This window comes from Ips typographus, linkage group LG14 (genome assembly GCF_016097725.1).
Source record: "Ips typographus isolate SLU linkage group LG14, UJ_Ityp_2.0, whole genome shotgun sequence".
Classification (NCBI taxonomy): Eukaryota; Metazoa; Arthropoda; class Insecta; order Coleoptera; family Curculionidae; genus Ips; species Ips typographus.
In genome coordinates, this window is record NC_138435.1 from 2,996,709 (window position 1) to 3,021,290 (window position 24,582).

Consider the following 24,582-nt stretch of genomic DNA (forward strand, 5'->3'; position numbering starts at 1 on the left):
TTGGGTTAGAACCTTGATTTTTTTACCAAAAATAGTCAAAACACTGGAGATTAACCCAGAATTTTTTCACAAATTTATCACCTAAAACTAGGAAGTTACGGGACAAAATTGGTCCTGTCAACCCACACATTCAATCACCCATATCTCCTTTACTGGTAAAGCTACAATTTCCAAAAAAAAACCAAAATGTAGAGAAAACTCTCCTCTAAACAACCATCTGGGTCTGGACTGTCTGGTGGCCGGAAATCATGGACGGCAGCCATCTTGAAAAAACCCACACCAGAATGGTAGAAGTCTGTATCTGGTAGTTGGTGCGTTGCACCGTGAGATGGCGCCACAAGCACTAACAAGCCGTGACGTTTCTAAAAAATCAATACATCCTTCTATTACCACACGCATGCCCACTGACGTCATTCAAAGTGAATTCCAGGACCGTACTGGGAAAAAAAAAATTTTTGGCACCAGTGCATGTTTCACCCTGTATTTCCCTTACCTTGGTAGGGAAGTTTGTGAAAAAATTCAGGGTTGTACTCAAGTCCCTACAGGGTGTGTCCACCAAATTTCAGGTCCGTACTCCAAAAATTGTCTTGGTGAGAAATGTTCTAAAGTTGCTTGACAGAAGTGTGGAGTGTTTGCTATGTAAGCCTTGTTACACCCTGTATTTCCTGTAATTTGTTCGGGATTTTTTTGGAAAAAAATCAGGGTTGTACTGCAGTCCCTTCTGGTGGTTGACAGCAAAATTTCAGGTCCGTACTCGAAAATTTCAATTTTTTCTCACCCTTTTAGGTTACGTTACACCGACTAGTGGTTTTAACTGTTTGACGGTGTAGTTTTTGCTCCAAATCTCCTTTCCGATAACCGATAGGCTAAAAGTGCTTAGAAGCTTTTTTGTAGAGAAAACAATTCCCTATAAAACACTTTTTGAAAAAAAATTCTAGCTCTACAAATAAGGGAGATATGAGTGATTGAAACTGTACCTGCCTACCAGACGTTTTAGTGAAATGTATGCACATGTTTCACCCTGTATTTGTTATAAACAGTAACAATAACGCTTTTGTTTATTATTGTTATTGTTATTATGGGCAAGGAATTTTATTGTCGTTTGTTTGGCGATATTCCCGCCGACCTTGACCAGTTTGAAACCAAAACGAGAAATTGGTTGGAAAAAGCAGTTCATAGCAAGTTTGGCAACGTTGCCGGATTTACAGGGTGTTTCCGACCAAAACGGTCGCAAAATAGTGCATTTTTGACATCTGGCAACCTTGCCGCACAATTGTACTTAATTTGACAGCTGTCACTTTAGTACAACTGTCAAAAATTGTACAATTAGTGTCGTTTGGTTAGAGAACAGTGTTTGGCACTAAGAACGTTTAAAATGACATATCTCCGAAAGTAGGGGATGAATCGTACTGAAATTTTTGACATACAGTCACTCTAACCCCACTTAGTAATTGTACCAAATTTGACAGCTGTCACTTTAGTACAACTGTCAAAATTGCTAAATTAACTTTGCTGGTTGCAGTAAAGCTGTTTGGGCACTAAGTTTCTAGAAAATGACATATCTCAGAAAGTAGGTGTTGAATTGTTCTGAAATTTTTGACAGACGTCAACATAACCCCCTAGTAGTAAATGTACCAAATTTGACAGCTGTCACTTTGGTACAACTGTCAAAATTGTTAAATTAACGTTGCTGGTTGCTGTAAAGTTGTTTGGCACTAAGTTTCTAAAAAATGGCATATCTCAGAAAGTAGATGCTAAATCGTACTGGAATTTTTGACATACAGTCACCCTAACCCCACTTAGTAATTGTACCAAATTTGACAGCTGTCACTTTAGTGCAACTGTCAAAATTGTTAAATTAACGTTGCTGGTTGCAATAAAGCTGTTTGGCACTAAGTTTCTAGAAAATGACATATCTCAGAAAGTAGGGGCTGAATCGTACTGAAATTTTTTTGACATATAGTCACTCTTTCACTTAGTAATTGTACCAAATTTGACAGCTGTCACTTTAGTACAACTGTCAAAATTGTTAAATTAACTTTGCTGGTTGCAGTAAAGCTGTTTGGGCACTAAGTTTCTAGAAAATGACATATCTCAGAAAGTAGGTGCTGAATTGTTCTGAAATTTTTGACAGACGTCAACATAACCCCCTAGTAGTAAATGTACCAAATTTGACAGCTGTCACTTTAGTACAACTGTCAAAATTGTTAAATTAACGTTGCTGGTTGCTGTAAAGTTGTTTGGCACTAAGTTTCTAAAAAATGGCATATCTCAGAAAGTAGATGCTAAATCGTACTGGAATTTTTGACATACAGTCACCCTAACCCCACTTAGTAATTGTACCAAATTTGACAGCTGTCACTTTAGTACAACTGTCAAAATTGCTAAATTAACGTTGCTGGTTGCAGTAAAGCTGTTTGGCACTAATTGTCTAGAAAATGACATATCTCCGAAAGTAGATGCTGAATCGTACTGGAATTTTTGACATACAGTCACTCTAACCCCACTTAGTAATTGTACCAAATTTGACAGCTGTCACTTTAGTACAACTGTCAAAATTGCTAAATTAACGTTACTGGTTGCAGAAAAGTTGTTTGGCACTATAAGTTTCTAGAAAATGACATATCTCAGAAAGTAGGTGCTGAATTGTACTGAAATTTTTGACAAATATCAACCTAACCTCCTAGTAGTAAATGTACTAAATTTGACAGCTGTCGCTTTAGTACAACTGTCAAAATTGTTAAATTAACGTTGCTGGTTGCAGTAAAGCTGTTTGGCACTAATTGTCTAGAAAATGACATATCTCCGTAAGTAGGGGATGAATCGTACTGAAATTTTTGACAAATAGTCACTCTAACCCCACTTAGTAATTGTACCAAATTTGACAGATGTCACTTTGGTACAACTGTCAAAAATTGTACAATTAATGATGCTGGTTGCAGTAAAGCTGTTTGACAGTAAGTTTCTAGAAAATGACATATCTCCGAAAGTAGGGGATGAATCGTACTGAAATTTTTGACATACAGTCACTCTAACCCCACTTAGTAATTGTACCAAATTTGACAGCTGTCACTTTAGTACAACTGTCAAAATTGCTAAATTAACGTTGCTGGTTGCTGTAAAGTTGTTTGGCACTAATTGTCTAGAAAATGACATATCTCCAAAAGTAGGGGATGAATCGTACTGAAATTTTTGACATACAGTCACTCTAACCCCACTTAGTAATTGTACCAAATTTGACAGCTGTCACTTTAGTACAACTGTCAAAATTGCTAAATTAACGTTGCTGGTTGCAGAAATATTGTTTGGCACTAATTGTCTAGAAAATGACATATCTCCGAAAGTAGGGGATGAATCGTACTGAAATTTTTGACATACAGTCACTCTAACCCCACTTAGTAATTGTACCAAATTTGACAGCTGTCACTTAAGTACAACTGTCAAAATTGTTAAATTAACGTTACTGGTTGCAGAAAAGTTGTTTGGCACTATAAGTTTCTAGAAAATGACATATCTCAGAAAGTAGGTGCTGAATTGTACTGAAATTTTTGACAAATATCAACCTAACCTCCTAGTAGTAAATGTACTAAATTTGACAGCTGTCGCTTTAGTACAACTGTCAAAATTGTTAAATTAACGTTGCTGGTTGCAGTAAAGCTGTTTGGCACTAATTGTCTAGAAAATGACATATCTCCGAAAGTAGGGGATGAATCGTACTCAAATTTTTGACAAATAGTCACTCTAACCCCACTTAGTAATTGTACCAAATTTGACAGCTGTCACTTAAGTACAACCGACAAAATTGTACAATAAATGTTGTTTGGTTATAATAAAGTTGTTTGACACTAAGTTTCTAGAAAATGACATATCTCCGAAAGTAGAGGATGAATCGTACTGAAATTTTTGACATACAGTCACTCTAACCCCACTTAGTAACTGTACCAAATTTGACAGCTGTCACTTAAGTACAACTGTCAAAAATTGTACAATTAACGTTGCTGGTTGCAGCAAAGCTGTTTGGCACTAAGTTTCTAGAAAATGGCATATCTCAGAAAGTAGGTGCTGAATTGTACTGAAATTTTTTACAGATGTCAACCTAACCTCCTAGTAGTAAATGTACCAAATTTGACAGCTCTCACTTAAGTACAACTGTCAAAATTGTTAAATTAACGTTGCTGGTTGCAGTAAAGTTGTTTGGGCACTAAGTTTCTAGAAAATGACATATCTCCGAAAGTAGGCGATGAATTGTACTGAAATTTTTGACATACAGTCACCCTAACCCTACTTAGTAATTGTACCAAATTTGACAGCTGTCACTTTAGTACAACTGTCAAAATTGTACAATTAATGTTGCAGTAAAGTTATTAGAAACTAAGTTTCTAGAAAATGACATATCTCAGAAAGTAGGTGATGAATTGTACTGAAATTTTTGACAACTGTCAACATGACCCCCTAGTAGTAAACGTACTAAATTTGACAGCTGTCACTTTAGTACAACCGTCAAAAATTGTACAATTAGTGTTGTTTGGTTAGAGAAAAGTTGTTTGAAACTAAGTTTCTAGAAAATGCCATATCTCCGAAAGTAGGGGCTGAATCGTACTGAAATTTTTGACAGACGTCAACCTAACCCCCTAGTAGTAAATGCACTAAATTTGACAGCTGTCACTTTAGTAAAACTGTCAAAAATTGTACAATTAGTGTCGTTTGGCTGGAGAAGAGTGTTTGGCACTATAAGTTTCTAGAAAATGCCATATCTCCGAAAGTAGGCGATGAATCGTACTGAAATTTTTGACACATGTCACTCTAACCCCACTTAATAATTGTACTAAAATTTGACAGCTGTCACTTTAGTACAACTGTCAAAAAAAATTGTACAACAAGTGATTGATCAGCGTTTGCTTTGTTCTGGTTATGGTTGGCCAGTTGGTGGGTATTCCAACCAAAAATTTGGTGGTTTCGGGGGCGGGCGGGGATTATGACCACCATTATACCATACGTATACCAATAATATGCACGTAAATCGTGTTACGCATGTTTAATGATGATTTTTCATGGTTGGAAGGTCAAAATATCAACTTTACTCGGTTGGTTTGATGATTTTCTGCATTCATCATCGAGTTTTGTGATTGCGAGAATGGTTTTTCTACTTTTCTTGTTGTTTTCCAGTGAAATTGGTTCTAATCAAGGTAGGTTTAGGCTAGATAGGCCTCAAACCAGGGCGTAATGGTTCAAAGTGTACTTTTAGCAATTTGACTGGGGTTGTTTCAAAAATTCACCCTGTCTCACCGGGGCTAGGGAAAAATCTGAAATTTTCACAGATTGTAGGTTAGGGTGTGTTGTATTAGGGGACAAAGTTTCGTCAAGATCGGATCTTCAGGAGCGAAGCTCCAGCGTAAAGAGTTTGGTGTTGGCCGAATTCTTGGTGTGGGTTGTTGTTAGTTGCGTTTACAAGTTTGTAAGTTTCCCAAACTAGTGCAGACGTAGTTGTTTAGTATCAAAAATGCATTCTGAACATTTTTGGTCTCTTACAAAATTTCCGTACTTCTTACCGTTCTCGAGATATTGGACATTTTTGACTTTTTTTTGAAAATTTTTTCAAAATTGTGTATTTCGGTTATTTTTTAAGTTTCAACGACCGGAAAAAAACTAAAATGTTCCTTTTGAGCTGCTCTTTCACCTCCCGTAAATTACGGTACGATTAAATATATACAGAGTGTACAAAAAAATTCCAAAATTTGACAGTTAATTTTGAAAATACCTCTCTGCCAGAATTGACCGCGTTTACACCTTTTAAAGTGTCTGAAACTGACGTAAACCTAGTCATTCAAGTGTAAAATGGGATTCTAAACATTTTTGGTGTCCTGCAAAATTTCCCTAACTCTAATCGTTTCCGAGATATTCCACATTTTTGACTTTCACTTTTGAAAATTTACAAAAAAATTTCAAAATTCAGTATTTCGGTTATTTTTGGGGTTACAACGACCGGAAAAAGCACAAAATGTTCCTCTTGAGCTGCTCTTTTACCTCCCGTAAATTACGACACGATTAAATATATACAGGGTGTCCAAAAAAATTCCAAAATTTGACAGTTAAATTAGAAAATACCTCTCTGCCAGAATTGACCGCGTTTACACCTTTAAAAGTGTCTGAAACTGACGTAAACCTAGTCATTCAAGTGTAAAAAGGCATTATAAATATTTTTGGTATCTTGCAAAATTTCCCTAACTCTTATCGTTTCCGAGATATTCCACATTTTTGACTTTCATTTTTGAAAATTTACAAAAAAATTTCAAAATTCTGTATTTCGGTTATTTTTGGGGTTACAACGACCGGAAAAAACTCAAAATGTTCCTCTTGAGCTGCTCTTTCACTTCCCGTAAATTACAACACAATTAACTATATACAGAGTGTCAAAAAAAAAAAAACTAGATAGGCCTCAAACCAGGGCGTAATGGTTCAAAGTGTACTTTTGGCAATTTGACTGGGGTGGTTTCAAAAATTCACCCTGTCTCACCGGGGCTAGGGAAAAATCTGAAATTTTCACAGATTGTAGGTTAGGGTGTGTTGTATTAGGGGACAAAGTTTCGTCAAGATCGGGTCTTCAGGAGCGAAGCTCCAGCGCAAAGAGTTTGGTGTTGGCCGAATTCTCGGTGTGGGTTGTTGTAAGTTGCGTTTACACCTTTTTAAGTTTCCCAAACTGGTGTAAACGTAGTTTTTTAGTATCAAAAAGGCATTTTGAACATTTTTGGTCTCTTACAAAATTTCCGTACTTCTTACCATTTCCGAGATATTGGACATTTTTTACTTTTTTTTGAAAACATTTTCAAAATTCTGTATTTCGGTTATTTTTGGGGTTTCAACGACCGAAAAAAACCCAAAATGTTCCTCTTGAGCTGCTCTTTCACCTCCCGTAAATTACGACACGATTAAATATATACAGGGTGTACAAAAAAATTCCAAAATTTGACAGTTAAATTTGAAAATACCTCTCTGCCAGAATTGACCGCGTTTACACCGTTCAAAGTGTCTGAAAGTGACGTAAACCCAGTCAGTCCAGTGTAAAATGGGATTCTAATCATTTTTGGTATCTTGGAAAATTTCCCTAACTCTAATCGTTTCCGAGATATTACACATTTTTGACTTTCATTTTTGAAAATTTACAAAAAAATTTAAAAATTCTGTATTTCGGTTATTTTTGGGATTTCAACGACCGGAAAAAACCCAAAATGTTCCTCTTGAGCTGCTCTTTCACCTCCCGTTAATTACGGCACGATTAAATATATACAGGGTGTCCAAAAAAATTCCAAAATTTGACAGTTAAATTTGAAAATACCTCTCTGCCAGAATTGACCGCGTTTACACCGTTCAAAGTGTCTGAAACTGACGTAAACCCAGTCAGTCCAGTGTGAAACAACATTCTAAACATTTTTGGTATCTTGGAAAATTTCCCTAACTCTAATCCTCTCCAAGATATTCCACATTTTTTACTTTCATTTTTGAAAATTTACAAAAAAACTTCAAAATTCTGTATTTCGGTTATTTTCCAACTTTCAAAAAACATTAAAAACTCAAAATGTTTGTCTTGAACTGCTCTTTATTTTTCGTCTCTCGCAAAATTTCCGTAACTCTAACCGTTTGCGAGATATTGGGAAAAAACAAAAAACCATTTGTTGCACCCTAAAACAACGTTCACTTGCACTACAACACTGTAATAAGCTCGAAAAGTACCATTTTGCTCTGGTTGCACCACAAGAGCACTAGACAGTGTTAAAAACACTTTAAAATAGTGTTTTGGACACAAGAAACGTCGGTTGCACCACAAAAGGAGGAATTTTCTTGTTGCATCCGTGTTGGATAAAAATTAATAATTTAAATAAAAAAAAATCTAATTAATTAAATCTAATTATACGGTTTTATTGTTCCGTTAATAAACAATTCGTCAGTGTGCGTAGAATTAATGTAAATTTAGACGACCTTGTAGGATCTTCAAATGGATGAATGTCAGGGTTTATTTGTGTAATATCTCGTAAACTGTGCAGTGGAAATGAATGATTTTTTTATTGTAAGTAGCTACAGGTCTGTACTATTTGTAAAAAAAAAATCATTCAAATCGGTTGAATAACAGGGCCGGAATTGGCCAAAATGGCACTTGATGACTTAACCCCCTTCGCAGCATTAACGACTAAATTCAAATGGGCGCAGCTCCGTTATTTGAGGAGCTACAGCAAAAGTTGATAGAAGGAGAGTTGTAGGGAATTTCATTCTCTATAAGAGTTATTTCAAGTAATTTTGCTCTAAAGAGCCGTTTAAAGGAGCTAGAGGCCGAAAACTGTCTGAAAAGCACTCAAGTGCTTCAGTAACTTTAAAGTGTAAGTTTAACAGTGCGTAGCTCCGTTATTTGAGGAGTTACAGCAAAAGTTGATAGAAGGAGAGTTGTAGGGAATAAAATTCCCTACAAGAGTGATTGAAAGCATTTTTGCCAAAAAGGCTCGTTTAAAAAAGTTAGAAACAAAAAACTGTCTTAAAAACTAAATTACTGTTTTCCACAGGGAAAAACTTGAAAATTGCGCATTTTTCCGGCAAAAATCGAATACAACGAAACAAACAGACGTCTGGGTGGTCGCTGGTACCAAACAATGGCGGACCATAATGGGTTCAGAGTACCATAAGCGTCCGGAAGCGTTTTGGTGCAGGAAAACAACCAATCAGACACGGTGGTCGAAATTGTTTTATTACCCAGCTCCCATACGAGCTACAAGGTTGAAATTTTTACGGTAATTTGGCAACACTGTAGAGAATTTTCGGTAAAAATTTCAACCTTCCAGGTTGAGTGGTAAGGGCGTGGTGAATTAATGAATTTGAGCAAGTATGGTTGCGTGGAGTTTACTTACTCAAAAGCTTCCGAGTAAGTTTTTGTTTTTTTTTTGGACACCCTGTATATATTTAATCGTGTCGTAATTTACGGGAGCTGAAAGAGCAGCTCAAGAGAAACATTTTGGGTTTTTTCCGGTCGTTGAAACTTCAAAAAATAACCGAAATACAGAATTTTGACATTTTTTTGTAAATTTTTAAAAATGAAAGTCAAAAATGTGGAATATCTCGAAAACGATAAGAGTTAGGGAAATTTTGCAAGATACCAAAAATGTGTAGGATACTTTTCTACACTTGATTGACTGGGTTTACGTCAGTTTCAGACACTTTGAACGGTGTAAACGCGGTCAATTCTGGCAGATTGGTATTTTCAAATTTTTGTTTTTTTTTTTGTACATCCTGTATATATTTAATCGCGTTATAATTTACTGGAGGTGAAAGAGCAGCTCAATAGGAACATTTTGGGTTTTTTCCGGTCGTTGAAATCCCAAAAATAACCGAAATACAGAATTTTGAAAATTTTTTGTAAATTTTCAAAAGTAAAAATCAAAAATGTGGAATATCTCGAAAACGATGAGAGTTAGGAAAATTTTGCAAGACACCAAAAATGTTTAGAATCCCATTTTACACTGGACTGACTGGGTTTACGCCAGTTTCAGACACTTTGAACGGTGTAAACGCGGTCATTTCTGGCAGATGGGTATTTTCAAATTTTTGTTTTTTTTTTTTGGACACCCTGTATATATTTAATCGTGTCGTAATTTACGGGAGGTGAAAGAGCAGCTCAAGAGGAACATTTTGGGTTTTTTCCGGTCGTTGAAACTTCAAAAATAACCGAAATACAGAATTTTGAAAATTTTTTGTAAATTTTTAAAAATGAAAGTCAAAAATGTGGAATATCTCGAAAACGATAAGAGTTAGGGAAATTTTCCAAGATACCAAAAATGTTTAGAATCCCATTTTACACTGAACTGACTGGGTTTACATCACTTTCAGACACTTTGAACGGTGTAAACGCGGTTAATTCTGGCAGAGAGGTATTTACAAATTTAACTGTTTAATTTTGGGATTTTTTTTTGGACACCTTGTATATATTTAATCCTGTCGTAATTTACGGGAGGTGAAAGAGCAGCTCAAGAGGAACATTTTGGGTTTTTTCCGGTCGTTGAAACTTCAAAAACAACCGAAATACAGAATTTTGAAATTTTTTTGTAAATTTTCAAAAGTAAAAGTCAAAAATGTGGAATATCTCGGAAACGATTAGAGTTACGAAAATTTTGCAAGAGACTAAAAATAAAGAGCAGTTCAAAACTAATATTTTGAGCTTTTAATGTTTTTTGAAACTTCAAAAATAACCGAAATACAGAATTTTGATTTTTTTTTGTAAATTTTCAAAAATAAAAGTCAAAAATGTGGAATATCTCGGAAACTAGAGGAGCTAAAAATCTGAAATTTTCAGGGATCAAACTACGTTGAACTTAGTTTAATCCCTGCAAAAATCAAGTTGATTGGACAAAATTAACAAGTTGAGGCACGATTGAGGGTGTGCGCATGTTTCTGCACCAAACCTGGCACCGCTCTGTGATCAAACGGCCATATCTCCGAAAGTGCTTGAGGTAGAATTTTTTAAAAAATCACACTTATTCTACAGTGTCCTGGCTACGTTGTCACCAAAAATCAACTTTCTAACCTCAAAACTGAATTTTTGGCGCGCGTTTTTCCGGTTTGAGGTTGTCCAAGAGAGCCATATGCTCTCTTGGACAATCAAACGGCCATATCTCCTAAACTACAAAAGGTAGAATTTTTTAAAAAATCACACTTATTCTACAGTGTCCTGGCTACGTTGTCACCAAAAATCAACTTTCTAACCTCAAAACTGAATTTTTGGCGCACGTTTTTCAGGTCTGTTGTCCAAAAGAGCCATATGCCCTACGAACAGCGAATGCGTCCCTTTGGCGTCCTGTCCGGTGCTGTCCGCCATACTGGACAGTCAGTGTGTCCTACAGGACAAGTTAGTACCAACTTAACCTCAAAAACCAACAAACTAACCTCACAATTTAGATTGGAGGGGATTGGTTGCGGTTATAAAGGCTCCGGATTGGTTTGTTGTCCCAAAACAGACGGCAACGTCGCCGATTCGTCCGGCAACCCTGGAAAGTACGTGGAGGGGGTGAAATGCGGCCAATCGCAGGTCGAGGGGGCGGGGTATGACGGAATTGGGGCGTTCCCGTGGGTGGCTAGGATTGGTTTTAGGAGTAAGTGTCATTTAAACAATCTGTCAAATTTGACGGGCGATATCTCCGAAACTAGGACAGAAGTTGAGCTGGAATTTTTGACAGATGTCAATCGAACCTGTCAGAATAGCTGTGCCAAATTTGACAGCTGTCAGTTTTGTAAAAGTCTGTCAAAAAATTCTAGAAGCGCATCAGTCGAGTAGAAGTGAGATGTTGACAATCTGTCAAATTTGACGGGCGATATCTCCGAAACTAGGACAGAAGTTGAGCTGGAATTTTTGACAGATGTCAACCGGACCTGTCAGAATAGCTGTGCCAAATTTGACAGCTGTCAGTTTTGTGGAAGTCTGTCAAAAAATTCTAGAAGCGCATCAGTCGAGTAAAAGTGAGATGTTAACAATCTGTCAAATTTGACGGGCGATATCTCCGAAACTAGGACAGAAGTTGAGCTGGAATTTTTGACAGATGTCAATCGGACATGTCAGAATAGCTGTGCCAAATTTGACAGCTGTCAGTTTTGTAAAAGTCTGTCAAAAAATTCTAGAAGCGCATCAGTCGAGTAGAAGTGAGATGTTGACAATCTGTCAAATTTGACGGGAGATATCTCCAAAACTAGGACAGAAGTTGAGCTGGAATTTTTGACAGATGTCAACCGGACCTGTCAGAATAGCTGTGCCAAATTTGACAGCTGTCAGTTTTGTATAAGTCTGTCAAAAAATTCTAGAAGCGCATCAGTCAAGTAAAAGTGAGATGTCAGCAATCTGTCAAATTTGACGGGCGATATCTCCAAAACTAGGACAGAAGTTGAGCTGGAATTTTTGACAGATGTCAATCGGACATGTCAGAATAGCTGTGCCAAATTTGACAGCTGTCAGTTTTGTATAAGTCTGTCAAAAAATTCTAGAAGCGCATCAGTCAAGTAAAAGTGAGATGTCAGCAATCTGTCAAATTTGACGGGCGATATCTCCAAAACTAGGACAGAAGTTGAGCTGGAATTTTTGACAGATGTCAATCGGACATGTCAGAATAGCTGTGCCAAATTTGACAGCTGTCAGTTTTGTATAAGTCTGTCAAAAAATTCTAGAAGCGCATCAGTCAAGTAAAAGTGAGATGTCAGCAATCTGTCAAATTTGACGGGCGATATCTCCAAAACTAGGACAGAAGTTGAGCTGGAATTTTTGACAGATGTCAATCGGACATGTCAGAATAGCTGTGCCAAATTTGACAGCTGTCAGTTTTGTATAAGTCTGTCAAAAAATTCTAGAAGCGCATCAGTCGAGTAGAAGTGAGATGTCAGCAATCTGTCAAATTTGATGGGCGATATCTTCAAAACTAGGACAGAAGTTGAGCTGGAATTTTTGACAGATGTCAATCAAACCTGTCAGAATAGCTGTGCTAAATTTGACAGCTGTCAGTTTTGTGGAAGTCTGTCAAAAAATTCTAGAAGCGCATCAGTCGAGTAGAAGTGTCATGTAAACAATCTGTCAAATTTGACGGGCGATATCTCCGAAACTAGGACAGAAGTTGAGCTGGAATTTTTGACAGATGTCAATCGAGCCTGTCAGAATAGCTGTGCCAAATTTGACAGCTGTCAGTTTTGTGGAAGTCTGTCAAAAAATTCTAGAAGCGCATCAGTCGAGTAGAAGTGAGATGTTGACAATCTGTCAAATTTGACGGGCGATATCTCCAAAACTAGGACAGAAGTTGAGCTGCAATTTTTGACAGATGTCAACCGGACCTGTCAGAGCAACTGTGCCAAAGTTGACAGCTGTCAGTTTCGTAGAAGTCTGTCAAAAAATTCTAGAAGCGCATCAGTCGAGTAGGAGTGAGATGTCAGCAATCTGTCAAATTTGACGGGCGATATCTTCAAAACTAGGACAGAAGTTGAGCTGGAATTTTTGACAGATGTCAATCGGACATGTCAGAATAGCTGTGCCAAATTTGACAGCTGTCAGTTTTGTGGAAGTCTGTCAAAAAATTGTAGAAGCGCATCAGTCGAGTAAAAGTGAGATGTAAACAATCTGTCAAATTTGACGGGCGATATCTCCAAAACTAGGACAGTAGTTGAGCTGGAATTTTTGACAGATGTCAATCGAACCTGTCAGAATAGCTGTGCCAAATTTGACAGCTGTCAGTTTTGTGGAAGTCTGTCAAAAAATTCTAGAAGCGCATCAGTCGAGTAGAAGTGACATGTAAACAATCTGTCAAATTTGACGGGCGATATCTCCAAAACTAGGACAGAAGTTGAGCTGGAATTTTTGACAGATGTCAACCGGACCTGTCAGAATATCTGTGCCAAATTTGACGGCTGCCAGTTTTGTGGAAGTTTGTCAAAAAATTGTAGAAGCGCATCAGTCGAGTAGAAGTGAGATGTTGACAATCTGTCAAATTTGACGGGCGATATCTCCGAAACTAGGACAGAAGTTGAGCTGGAATTTTTGACAGATGTCAATCGAGCCTGTCAGAATAGCTGTGCCAAGTTTGACAGCTGTCAGGTTTGTAGAAGTCTGTCAAAAAATTCTAGAAGCGCATCAGTCGAGTAGAAGTGAGATGTTAACAATCTGTTAAATTTGACGGGCGATATCTCCAAAACTAGGACAGTAGTTGAGCTGGAATTTTTGACAGATGTCAATCGAACCTGTCAGAATAGCTGTGCTAAGTTTGACAGCTGTCAGTTTTGTGGAAGTCTGTCAAAAAATTCTAGAAGCGCATCAGTCGAGTAGAAGTGAGATGTTGACAATCTGTCAAATTTGACGGGCGATATCTCCGAAACTAGGACAGAAGTTGAGCTGGAATTTTTGACAGATGTCAACCGGACCTGTCAGAATAGCTGTGCCAAATTTGACAGCTGTCAGTTTTGTAGAAGTCTGTCAAAAAATTCTAGAAGCGCATCAGTCAAGTAAAAGTGAGATGTTGACAATCTGTCAAACTTGACGGGCGATATCTCCGAAACTAGGACAGAAGTTGAGCTGGAATTTTTGACAGATGTCAATCGAGCCTGTCAGAATAGCTGTGCTAAGTTTGACAGCTGTCAGTTTCGTAAAAGTCTGTCAAAAAATTCTAGAAGCGTATCAGTCGAGTAAAACTGAGATGTTGACAATCTGTCAAATTTGACGGGCGATATCTCCAAAACTAGGACAGCAGTTGAACTGGAATTTTTGACAGATGTCAATCGAACCTGTCAGAATAGCTGTGCCAAGTTTGACAGCTGTCAGTTTCGTGGAAGTCTGTCAAAAAATACTTTTCTAGAAAAAGTTTCTAGAACAGTCTGGAAGCTTCCAGAACCTTCAAAAATTTTCTGGAAGCTTCCAAAAGCTTCTAGAAGAGAAGAGGAAGCTTCTAGGAAGAAGAAGGAACAGTTTAAAAGCTTCCAAATGCTCTTGAAACTGCCTAGAAACTTCTAGAGCTTTTTAGAAGCTTTCACAGAACACCAGGACATTCTAGAACGTTCCAAGTGCTTCCTAAACATTCTAGAACATTCCAAAAGCTTCCAGCACACTCCAGAAGCTTCCAAAATGTTTAAAACCAACGCAAAAGCTTCCAGAAGTGTCTAGAAGCTTCTAGATGTTCTTCAAACAGCCTAGAAGCTTCCAGAAGCCCTTTGGACCTTCTGAAAGCATTGCTATGCTTCTAGAGCATTTCAGAAGCTTCCAGTGACTTCCAGAACATTCTAAAACCTTTCAAAAACTTTCAAGAACTTCCAGAACTGTCTGGAAACTTCCAAATGATCTTGAAACAGCCTAGAAGCTTCTAGAAGCCTTGGAAACACTCTAAAAACTTCGTTATGCTTCTGGAGGATTTTAGAAGCTTCCAGAACATTCTGGAACGTTCCGAAAACTTCCAAAACAGCCTAAAAGCTTCCACGAACATCCAGAATGGTCTGGAAGCTTCCAAATTCTTCTGCAACCACCTGAAAGCTTCCAGAAACAGTCCAAAAGCTTTTAGAAGCTTTTGGAAGAGTCTAGAAGCTTCCACAACATTCTGGAACGTTCCTAAAGCTTCCAAAATAGTCTGGAAGCTTTCAAAATGTTTAAAAAATAGTCTGAAAGCTTCCAGAAACATCCAGAAAGGTCTGGAAGGTTCCAAATTTTTCTGAAACTACCTGAAAGCTTCTAGAAACAGTATAAAAGCTTCCAGAAGCTTTTGGAAGAGTCTAGAAGCTTCCACAACATTTTGGAACGTTCCGAAAGCTTCCAAAATAGTCTGGAAGCTTCCAAAATGTTTAAAAAACAGTCCGAAAGCTTCCAGGAACATCCAGAAGGGTTTGGAAGCTTCCAAATTCTTCTGAAACAGCCTGGCAGCTTGTGGAACAGTCTAAAAGCTTCCAGAAGCTTTTGGAAGAGTCTAGAAGCTTCCACAACATTCTGGAACGTTCCGAATGCTTCCAAAATAGTCTGGAAGCTTCCAAAATGTTTAAAAAACAATCTGAAAGCTTCCAGGAACATCCAGAAGAGTCCTAAAGGTTCCAAATTGTTCTGAAACCACCTGAAAGCTTACGGAACTGTCCAGAAGCATGTGGAACAGTCTAGAAGCTTCCAGAAAATTCCAAAACATTCTGGAACGTTCCGAAAGCTTCCAAAATAGTCTGGAAGCTTCCAGAAACATCCAGAAGGGTCTGGAAGCTTTCAAATTCTTCTGAAACAGCCTGGAAGCTTATGGAATTGTATAGAAGCATGTGGAAGAGTCTAGAAGCTTCCAGAAGCGTTTGGAAGAGTCTAGAAGCTTCCAGAAGCTTCCGAATGGCAAAAACTCGGCTGAATTAGGTTAAGATGGTTTCTAATTGTCAATTTTGCAGATACGGCCACCGGGGAGGTAAAGTTCCCCTGCGCAGGCTCCATAATCAGTAGCAAAGTCATTTTGACGGCCGCCCACTGCCCGTTGGCCAAGGCGGACAACTACAAACTGTAATTATACAATAATAATAAAAATAACAATTATAAATTAAAAAAAAAATAAAATAAAAACAATAATAAATAAAAAAATTTTAAAAATAGAAAAAAAAATATATAAAAAAAATTTAAAAAAACAATAATAAAAAAAAATAGAAAAATAAATAATGTAATTTATTCTTCTTTTCATTCTTTTCTTCTGTAATTAACCTAACCTAACCTAACCTATGTAATAATAATAAATACAAAAAAGAAAAAAAATAAAAAATAATAATATTAAATATTAAATATTAAATAAATAAACAAAAAAAAACAAAAAAAAAATATTATAATAATAAATAAAAAAAAAATGAAAAAAAATAATAATAAATTAAAAAATATAAAAATTAATAAATAATGTAATAAATTCTTATTTTCTATTCGTTTCTTCCTAACCTAACCTAACCTAATCTAATCTATATAATAATAATAAATAAAAAAAAATAAAAAAAAGAATAAAAAAAAACAAATAAAAATAAAAAAAGTAATAAAAAGAAATAAATAATGTAAATTAGTCTTTTTTTCTATTCTTTTCTTCTTCTTTTTCTTCTGTAATTAACCTAACTTAACCTAACCTGTATAATAATAATAATTAAATAAAAATAAAACAACAAAAAAAAATAATAATAAATAAAAAAAAATAAAAAATTATAATTTAAAAAATAAAAAAAAAACAAATAAAAATAAAAAAAGTAATAAAAAGAAATAAATAATGTAAATTATTCTTTTCTTCATCTTTTTCTTCTCTAATTAATCTAACCTAACCTAATCTATAATAATAATAATAGATAAATAACAATAAAACAAAAAAAAATAAAAAAAAATAAAAATATAAAAAATGTAATTTATTCTTCTTTTCTATACTTTTCTTCTTCTTTTTCTTCTGTAATTAACCTAACCTAACTTAACCTATATGATAATAAATAAATAAATAACAATAAAACAAAAAAAAATTAAAAAAAAATAATAAAAAAAATAATAATAATAATTAAAAAAAGGAAAAAAAAAAATAATGTAATTTATTCTTCTTTTCTATTCTTTTCTTCTTCTTTTTCTTCTGTAATTAACCTAACCTAACTTAACCTATATGATAATAAATAAATAAATAACAATAAAACAAAACAAAAATTAAAAAAAAAATAATAATAATTAAAAAAAATAAAAAAATAAAAAATGTAATTTATTCTTCTTTTCTATTCTTTTCTTCTTCTTTTTCTTCAGTAATTAACCTAACCTAACTTAACCTATATAATAATAAATAAATTAAAAAAAAAAAAAAAAAAAATAAATAAAAAATTAAAAAAAAAAACAAATAATGTACCTTATTCTTCTTTTTTATTTTTTTTTTAATTTATTACTTTTTTTTATTTTTTTTTCTATTTTTTTATTTATTTATTTTTTTTAATTTTTTTTTTTTTGTGCTTAGATTCACTGTAAGAGTGGGGGAATACGTCACCAACACGGACATCGACTGCGGCGAGGAGTTTTGCGGCCTCCCCGCCCAGGACATTGCCATCAGTCACGTGATTGTCCACCCAGCCTACGACAAGGCCACCTACCGGAACAACATCGCACTAGTCGTGTTGAAAAACAAAATCAAATATGGCGGTAAGTGTCAAATTTGACAGATGTGACGTGTATTTGACAGATATGACAGAGGGGGCGTGGTTTCAGTGACCGCCCAACCGATCTGTCTGCCCGAATCGTGGTCGGTGACCGGCACCGGCGGTATTCTGGTCGGATGGGGCAAAGTGGCCGGACAAACTGGTGAGTACCACCCGGTGGGCGGATTGTGCACTTAATGGGCTACAATTTGGTATGTTGTGCCACCCAGTAGCTTCAAAAATAACCAAGTTACGGGCTGCTCAGTGCAAAAACTGTCATAACTCACATTCTAAACGTCGGATCGACGTGATTTATGGTATGGAGGTAGCTCAGACTGTACCTTACCTTCGGTAAAAAAATCACACTGATCCGACTTTATACAGAGTCGTGACAGCACCAGAAACAGCGCCACCCTGTAGCTTTAAGAATAACAAAGTTACGGGCTGCTCAGTGCAAAAATTGACATAACTCACATTCTAAACGTTGGATTGAGGTGATTTTTGGTGTGGAGGTAGCTCAGACTGTGCCTGACCTTCACATAAAAAATCACCCTGATCGGACTTTATACAGAGTCGTGACAGCACCAGAAACAGCGCCACCCAGTAGCTTCAAAAATAACAAACTTACGGGCTGCTCAGTGCACAAATTGACATAACTCACATGCTAAACGTTGGATCACGGTGATTTTTGGTATGGAGGTAGCTCAGACTGTACCTTACCTTCGGTAAAAAAATCACACTGATCAAACTTTATACAGAGTCGTGACAGCACTAGAAACAGCGCCACCCAGTAGCTTCAAAAATAACAAACTTACGGGCTGCTCAGTGCAAAAACTGACATAACTCACATTCTAAAAGTCGGATCACGGTGATTTTTGGTATGGAGGTAGCTCAGACTGTGCCTGACCTTCACCTAAAAAATCACACTGATCGGACTTTATACAGAGTCGTGACAGCACCAGAAACAGCGCCACCCTGTAGCTTCAAAAATAACAAAGTTACGGGCTGCTCAGTGCGAAAATTGCCATAACTCACATTCTAAACGTCGTATCACGGTGATTTTTGGTTTGGAAGTAGCTCAGACTGTGCCTTACCTTCACCTAAAAAATCACCCTGATCGGACTTTATACAGAGTCGTGACAGCACCAGAAACAGCGCCACCCTGTAGCTTTAAGAATAACAAAGTTACGGGCTGCTCAGTGCACAAATTGACATAACTCACATTCTAAACGTCATATCACGGTGATTTTTGGTGTGGAGGTAGTTCAGACTGTGATTGACCTTCACCTAAAAAATCACACTGATCGGACTTTATACAGAGTCGTGACAGCACCAGAAACAGCGCCACCCTGTAACTTCAAAGTTACGGGCTGCTCTGTGCGAAAATTGACATAACTCACATTCTAAACGTTGGATCGACTTGATTTTTGGTATGGAGGTAGATCAGACTGTGATTGACCTTTCTGAGATATCTAGAAGCTTTCGGAACTCTCTGAAATCTTCTCAAGCTTTCAAGAATCTTCCAGAGCTCTCTTGAAGCTCCCAGAACCCTCTAGAAGCTTTCAGAGCTTTCCAGAACCCCTTAGAAGGTTGTCTTAAAGTTTCCAATACCTTCTAGAAGCTCCCAGACCCCTCTAGAAGAGTCTCGAGCTATCTAGAAATTTCCAGAAATCTCTAGAAGCTTCCAAAGCTCTCTAGAAACTTCCAGAATCCCCTAGAAGGTTTCTGAGCTATCTAGAAGCTTCCAGAACTTTCTGAAATCTTCCCTAGCTTTATAGAAACTTCCAGAGCAGTTTTGAAGCTCCCAGAACCCTCTAGAACTGTTCAGAACCTTCCAGAACTCCTTAGAAGGTTCCCGATCTATCTAGAAGCTTCCAGAACTCTCTAAAAACTTTCAGAACCCTCTATAAGCTTCCAGGGCTCTCTTGAAGCTCCCAGAATCCTCTAGAAGCTTTCATTACTATCTAGAAGCTTCCAGAATCCCCTAGAAGGTTTCTGAGCTTTCTAGAAACTTCCAGAACTCTCTAAAAGCTTCCAGGGCTTTCTTGAAGCTCCCAGAATCCTCTAGAAGCTTTCATTACTATCTAGAAGGTTCTAGAGCGCTCTATGAGATTCCAGAACTGTCTTGAAGTTACCAGAACCCTCTAGAAGCTTCCAGAACAGTATGGAAGCTTTCAGAACGCCCTAGAAGGTTTTCGAGCTTACTAGAAACTTCTAGACCTGTCCTAAAGTTCCCAGCACCCTCCAAAATCTTCTAGAATACTCTAGAAGCTTCCCAAGCTTTCTAGAAACTTCCAGAGCTGTCTTGAAACTCCCAGAACCTTCTAGAAGCTTCCAGAACTCTCCAAAAACTTTCAGAACCCTCTAGAAGCTTCCAGATTCCTCTAGAGAAAGTTCTCGAGCTATCTAGAAGCTTTCATTACTCTCTAGAAGGTTCTAGAGCGCTCTATGAGAATCCAGAACTGTCTTGAAGTTCCCAGAACCCTCTAGAAGCTTCCAGAACGCCCTGGAAGGCTCTCGAGCTCTCAAGAAACTTCCAGAACTCTCTAGAAGTTTCCCAACCATTCTAGAAGCTTCCAGAGCGCTCTAAAAGCTTCTCAAGCTTTCTAAAAGCTTCTAGAGCTGTCTTAAAGCTCCCAAAACCCTCTAGAAGCTTCCAGATTCTTCTAGAGAAAGTTCTCGAGCTATCTAGAAGCTTTCATTACTCTCTAGAAGGTTCTAGAGCGCTCTATGAGAATCCAGAACTGTCTTGAAGTTCCCAGAACCCTCTAGAAGCTTCCAGAACGCCCATGAAGGCTCTCGAGCTCTCAAGAAACTTCCAGAACTCTCTAGAAGTTTCCCAACCGTTCTAGAAGCTTCCAGAGCGCTCTAAAAGCTTCTCAAGCTTTCTAAAAGCTTCTAGAGCTGTCTTAAAGCTCCCAAAACCCTCTAGAAGCTTCCAGATTCTTCTAGAGAAAGTTCTCGAGCTATCTAGAAGCTTTCATTACTCTCTAGAAGGTTCTAGAGCGCTCTATGAGAATCCAGAACTGTCTTGAAGTTCCCAGAACCCTCTAGAAGCTTCCAGAACGCCCATGAAGGCTCTCGAGCTCTCAAGAAACTTCCAGAACTCTCTAGAAGTTTCCCAACCGTTCTAGAAGCTTCCAGAGCGCTCTAAAAGCTTCTTAAGCTTTCTAAAAGCTTCCAGAGCTGTCTTAAAGCTGCCAGAACCTTCTAGAAGCTTCCAGAACTCTCTAAAAACTTTCAGAACCCTCTAGAAGCTTCCAGATTCTTCTAGAGAAAGTTCTCGAGCTATCTAGAAGCTTTCATTACTCTCTTGAAGGTTCTAGAGCGCTCTATGGGCTTGCAAAACTGTCTTGAAGTTCCCAGAACCCTCTAGAAGCTTTCAGAACGCCCTGGAAGCTTCCCAACCTTTCTAGAACCTTCCAAAGTGCTCTAAAAGCTTCCCAAGCTTTCTAGAAACTTCCATAACTCTCTAGAAGTTTCTGAAGCTTTCTGAAAGCTTGCAGAGCGCTATAGAAACTTCCAGAGCTCTCTTGAAGCTCCCAGAACCTTCTAGAAGCTTCCAGACATCTCTAGAAGATTCTCGAGTTGTCTAAAAGCTGTCAGGACTCTCTTGAAGCTACCAGAATCCTCTAGAAACCTCCAGAATTCTCTAGAAGCTTTCCGAGCTATCTAGAAGCTTTCATTACTCTCTAGAAGGTTCTAGAGCGCTCTATGAGATTCCAGAACTGTCTTGAAGTTCCCAGAACCCTCTAGAAGCTTCCAGAATAGTCTAGAAGCTTTTAAAACGCCCTGGAAGGTTCTCCAGCTATTTAGAAACTTCCATAACTTTCTAAAAGCTTCCCAAGCTTTCTAGAAACTTCCAGAGCAGTCTTAAAGTTCCCAGAACCCTCTAGAAGCTTCCAAGACTCTCTAAAAACTTCCAGAGCTCTCTTGAAGCTTCCAGAACCTTCTAGAAGCTTCCAAATCTCTCTAAAAGTTTCCCAATGTTTCTAGAAGCTTCCAGAGCGCTCTAGAAACTTCCAGAGCTGTCTAGAAGCTTCCGAAACTCTTTAAAAGTTTCCCAAGGTTTCTAGAAGCTTCCAGAGCGCTCTGGAAGCTTCCAGAACGCCCTAGAAGCTTCTCGAGCTATTAAGAAACTTCCAGAACTCTCTAGAAACTTCCAGAGCTGTCTAGAAGCTTCCAAAACTCTCTAAAAGTTTCCCAAGGTTTCTAGAAGCTTCCAGAGCGCTCTAGAAACTTCCAGAGCAGTCTGGAAGCTTTCAGAACGCCCTAGAAGGTTCTCGAGCTATCAAGAAACTTCCAGAACTCTCTAAAAACTTCCAGAGCTGTCTAGAAGCTTCCACAATTCTCTAAAATCTTCCCAAGGCTTCTAGAAACTTCCAGAGCTGCATAGAAACTTCCAAAACTCTCTAAAAGCTTCTCAAGGCTTCTAGAAACTTCCAGAGCTGTCTAGAAGCTTATGAAACTCTCTAAAAGTTTCCCAAGGTTTCTAGAAGCTTCCAGAGCGCTCTAGAAACTTTCAGAGCTCTCTAGAAGCTTCCAGAATTTTCTAAAAGTTTTCCAAGGCTTCTAGAAACTTCCAGAGCGCTCTAGAGACTTCCAGAGCAGTCTGGAAGCTTCCAAAACTCTCTAAAAGCTTCTCAAGGCTTCTAGAAGCTTCCAGAGCGCTCTGGAAACTTCCAAAATGCTCTAAAAGCTTCCCAAGGCTTCTAGAAACTTCTAAAAGTTTCCCAAAGTTTCTAGAAGCTTCCAGAGCGCTCTAGAAACTTCCAGAGCCGTCTAGAAGCTTCCAGAATTCTCTAAAAGCTTCCCAAGTCTTCTAGAAACATCCAGAGCTGTCTAGAAGCTTCCAGAATTCTCTAAAAGCTTCCCAAGGCTTCTAGAAAATTCCAGAGCTGTCTAGAATCTTCCATAATTCTCTAAAAGCTTCTCAAGGCTTCTAGAAGCTTCCAGAGCTGTCTAGAAGCTTCCAAAACTCTCTAAAAGTTTCCCAAAGTTTCTAGAAGCTTCCAGAACGCTCTAGAAACATCCAGAGCTGTCTAGAAGCTTCCAGAATTCTCTAAAAGCTTCCCAAGGCTTCTAGAAAATTCCAGAGCTGTCTAGAATCTTCCAGAATTCTCTAAAAGTTTCCCAAGGTTTCTAGAAGCTTCCAGAGCTGTCTAGAAGCTTCCAAAACTCTCTAAAAGTTTCCCAAAGTTTCTAGAAGCTTCCAGAACGCTCTAGAAACTTCCAGAGCTGTATAGAAGCTTCCAGAATGCTCTAAAAGCTTCTCAAGGCTTCTAGAAGCTTCCAGAGCTGTCTAGAAGCTTCCAAAACTCTCTAAAAGTTTCCCAAAGTTTCTAGAAGCTTCCAGAGCGCTCTAGAAGCTTCCAGAACTCTAAAAACTTCCAGAGCAGTCTGGAAGCTTCCAGAACAGTCTGGAAGCTCTCGAAAGCTCCTAAAACACCCCAGAACGTTCCAAACTCGATTTCAAGGCAGTTTTTCGTGCAGAATCGCCGTACCAACAACAGAAACTCTTTCTGCCCATCGTCGGCTTGAGACAGTGCGAACAAGTCTACGCGAAAACGCTACCAATCACAGAGGAGCAGGTGTGCGCAGGCGGCCAACCAGACCAGGACGCTTGTAGCGGTTTTGGGGGGGCGCCACTGTCCGTCAAACATGGCGACACCTACTATCAGGTAAGCTGACTGTCATCTTTCATCTGTCATCTGTCATCTGTCAAGTGTCATCTGTCGTTTTTGACTGACAGCCGACGTCTACGTCTTGCAGGTCGGGATTCTGTCGTTCGGGTCGGATCGGTGCGGCGTTGCCGGCGTGCCGAGCGTCTACACCAACACGAAAAAGTACATCGCCTGGATTAGGGATAATTCGCCGCAAATTATTTAAAAAAAAACTCGCCAGTTTTTTCTGTAATAATGTTCTTTATTTATGTGTTTTTTTTTGTAATTCCCTAGGGCGAAAAAGTCTAAAAATGAAGAGCGAAACCATATTTTTCCGAACAAGTTTATGTACAACTTAATTAAGGCGGGTAAAACTAGGCTTTAGAGTGAAAATTGTGGTTTTTACATGTCCATAACCTCAAATATACGTTTTACAGTTTTTCTGCTCTGTCTCCCGAACCGTTTAACCGATTTGGTTCAAATTTGGGGTGGGGGTCTAGAATAAGACCAGGAAGAAGATTCACCACTTCCGCCCGCCCCCAGGGGCGGCAAACAGGAGAAAAAAGCACAATTTTTGAGCTAGAAAAATTTTGTTTAGTGATTCCTGGGAACAGTGTTCCCAGTAGTGCCCACCCAAATTTTGACATTTTTTGGATAAAAACTGCAGCCAATCCCAAGTAAAAACCATTTTAGAGAAAGGGGCGGCACTGTTTGGTGCCCTATCTCCCGAACTGTTTGACCGATTTGGTTCAAATTTGGGGTGGTGGTCTAGAATAAGACTAGGAAGAAGATTCGCCAATTCCGCCCGCCCCCGGGGGCGGCAGACAGGAAAAAAAAGTACAATTTTTGAGCTAGACAAATTTTATTTAGTGCATCCTGGGAACAGTGGTACCAGTAGTGCCCACCCAAATTTTCAAAATTTTTGGATGAAAACTGCCTCCAATCCTAAGTAAAAACCATTTTAGAGAAAGGGGCGGCACTGTTTTGTGCTCTATCTTCCGAACTGTTTGACCGATTTGGTTCAAATTTGGGGTGGGGGTCTAGAATAAGACCAGGAAGAAGATTCGCCACTTCCGCCCGCCCCCGGGGGCGGCAAACAGGCAAAAAAAAGCACAATTTTTGAGCTAGAAAAATTTTGTTTAGTGCATCCTGGGAACAGTGTTCCCAGTAGTCTCTAACAAAATTTTCAAATTTTTTGGATAAAAACTGCCGCCAATCCCAAGTAAAAACCATTTTAGGTAAAAGGGCGGCACTGTTTTGTGCTCTATCTTCCGAACTGTTC

At 38.1% G+C, this 24,582-nt stretch overlaps 1 protein-coding gene across 1 annotated transcript; it reads left to right on the top strand.

Annotated features, from left to right (window-relative positions):
• Nucleotides 1-5,029: 5,029 nt before the first annotated feature.
• On the top strand, nucleotides 5,030-23,739 carry LOC145738007 (CLIP domain-containing serine protease B4). The gene is made up of 8 exons (XM_081992871.1): nucleotides 5,030-5,186; nucleotides 10,774-10,882; nucleotides 10,933-11,126; nucleotides 15,901-16,009; nucleotides 17,460-17,641; nucleotides 17,708-17,800; nucleotides 23,131-23,318; nucleotides 23,410-23,739. The coding sequence occupies exons 1-8, from the start codon at nucleotides 5,039-5,041 to the stop codon at nucleotides 23,524-23,526; spliced, it is 1,140 nt and encodes a 379-aa protein (XP_081848997.1). The 5' UTR covers nucleotides 5,030-5,038; the 3' UTR covers nucleotides 23,527-23,739.
• The last annotated feature ends 843 nt before the right edge of the window (nucleotides 23,740-24,582 follow it).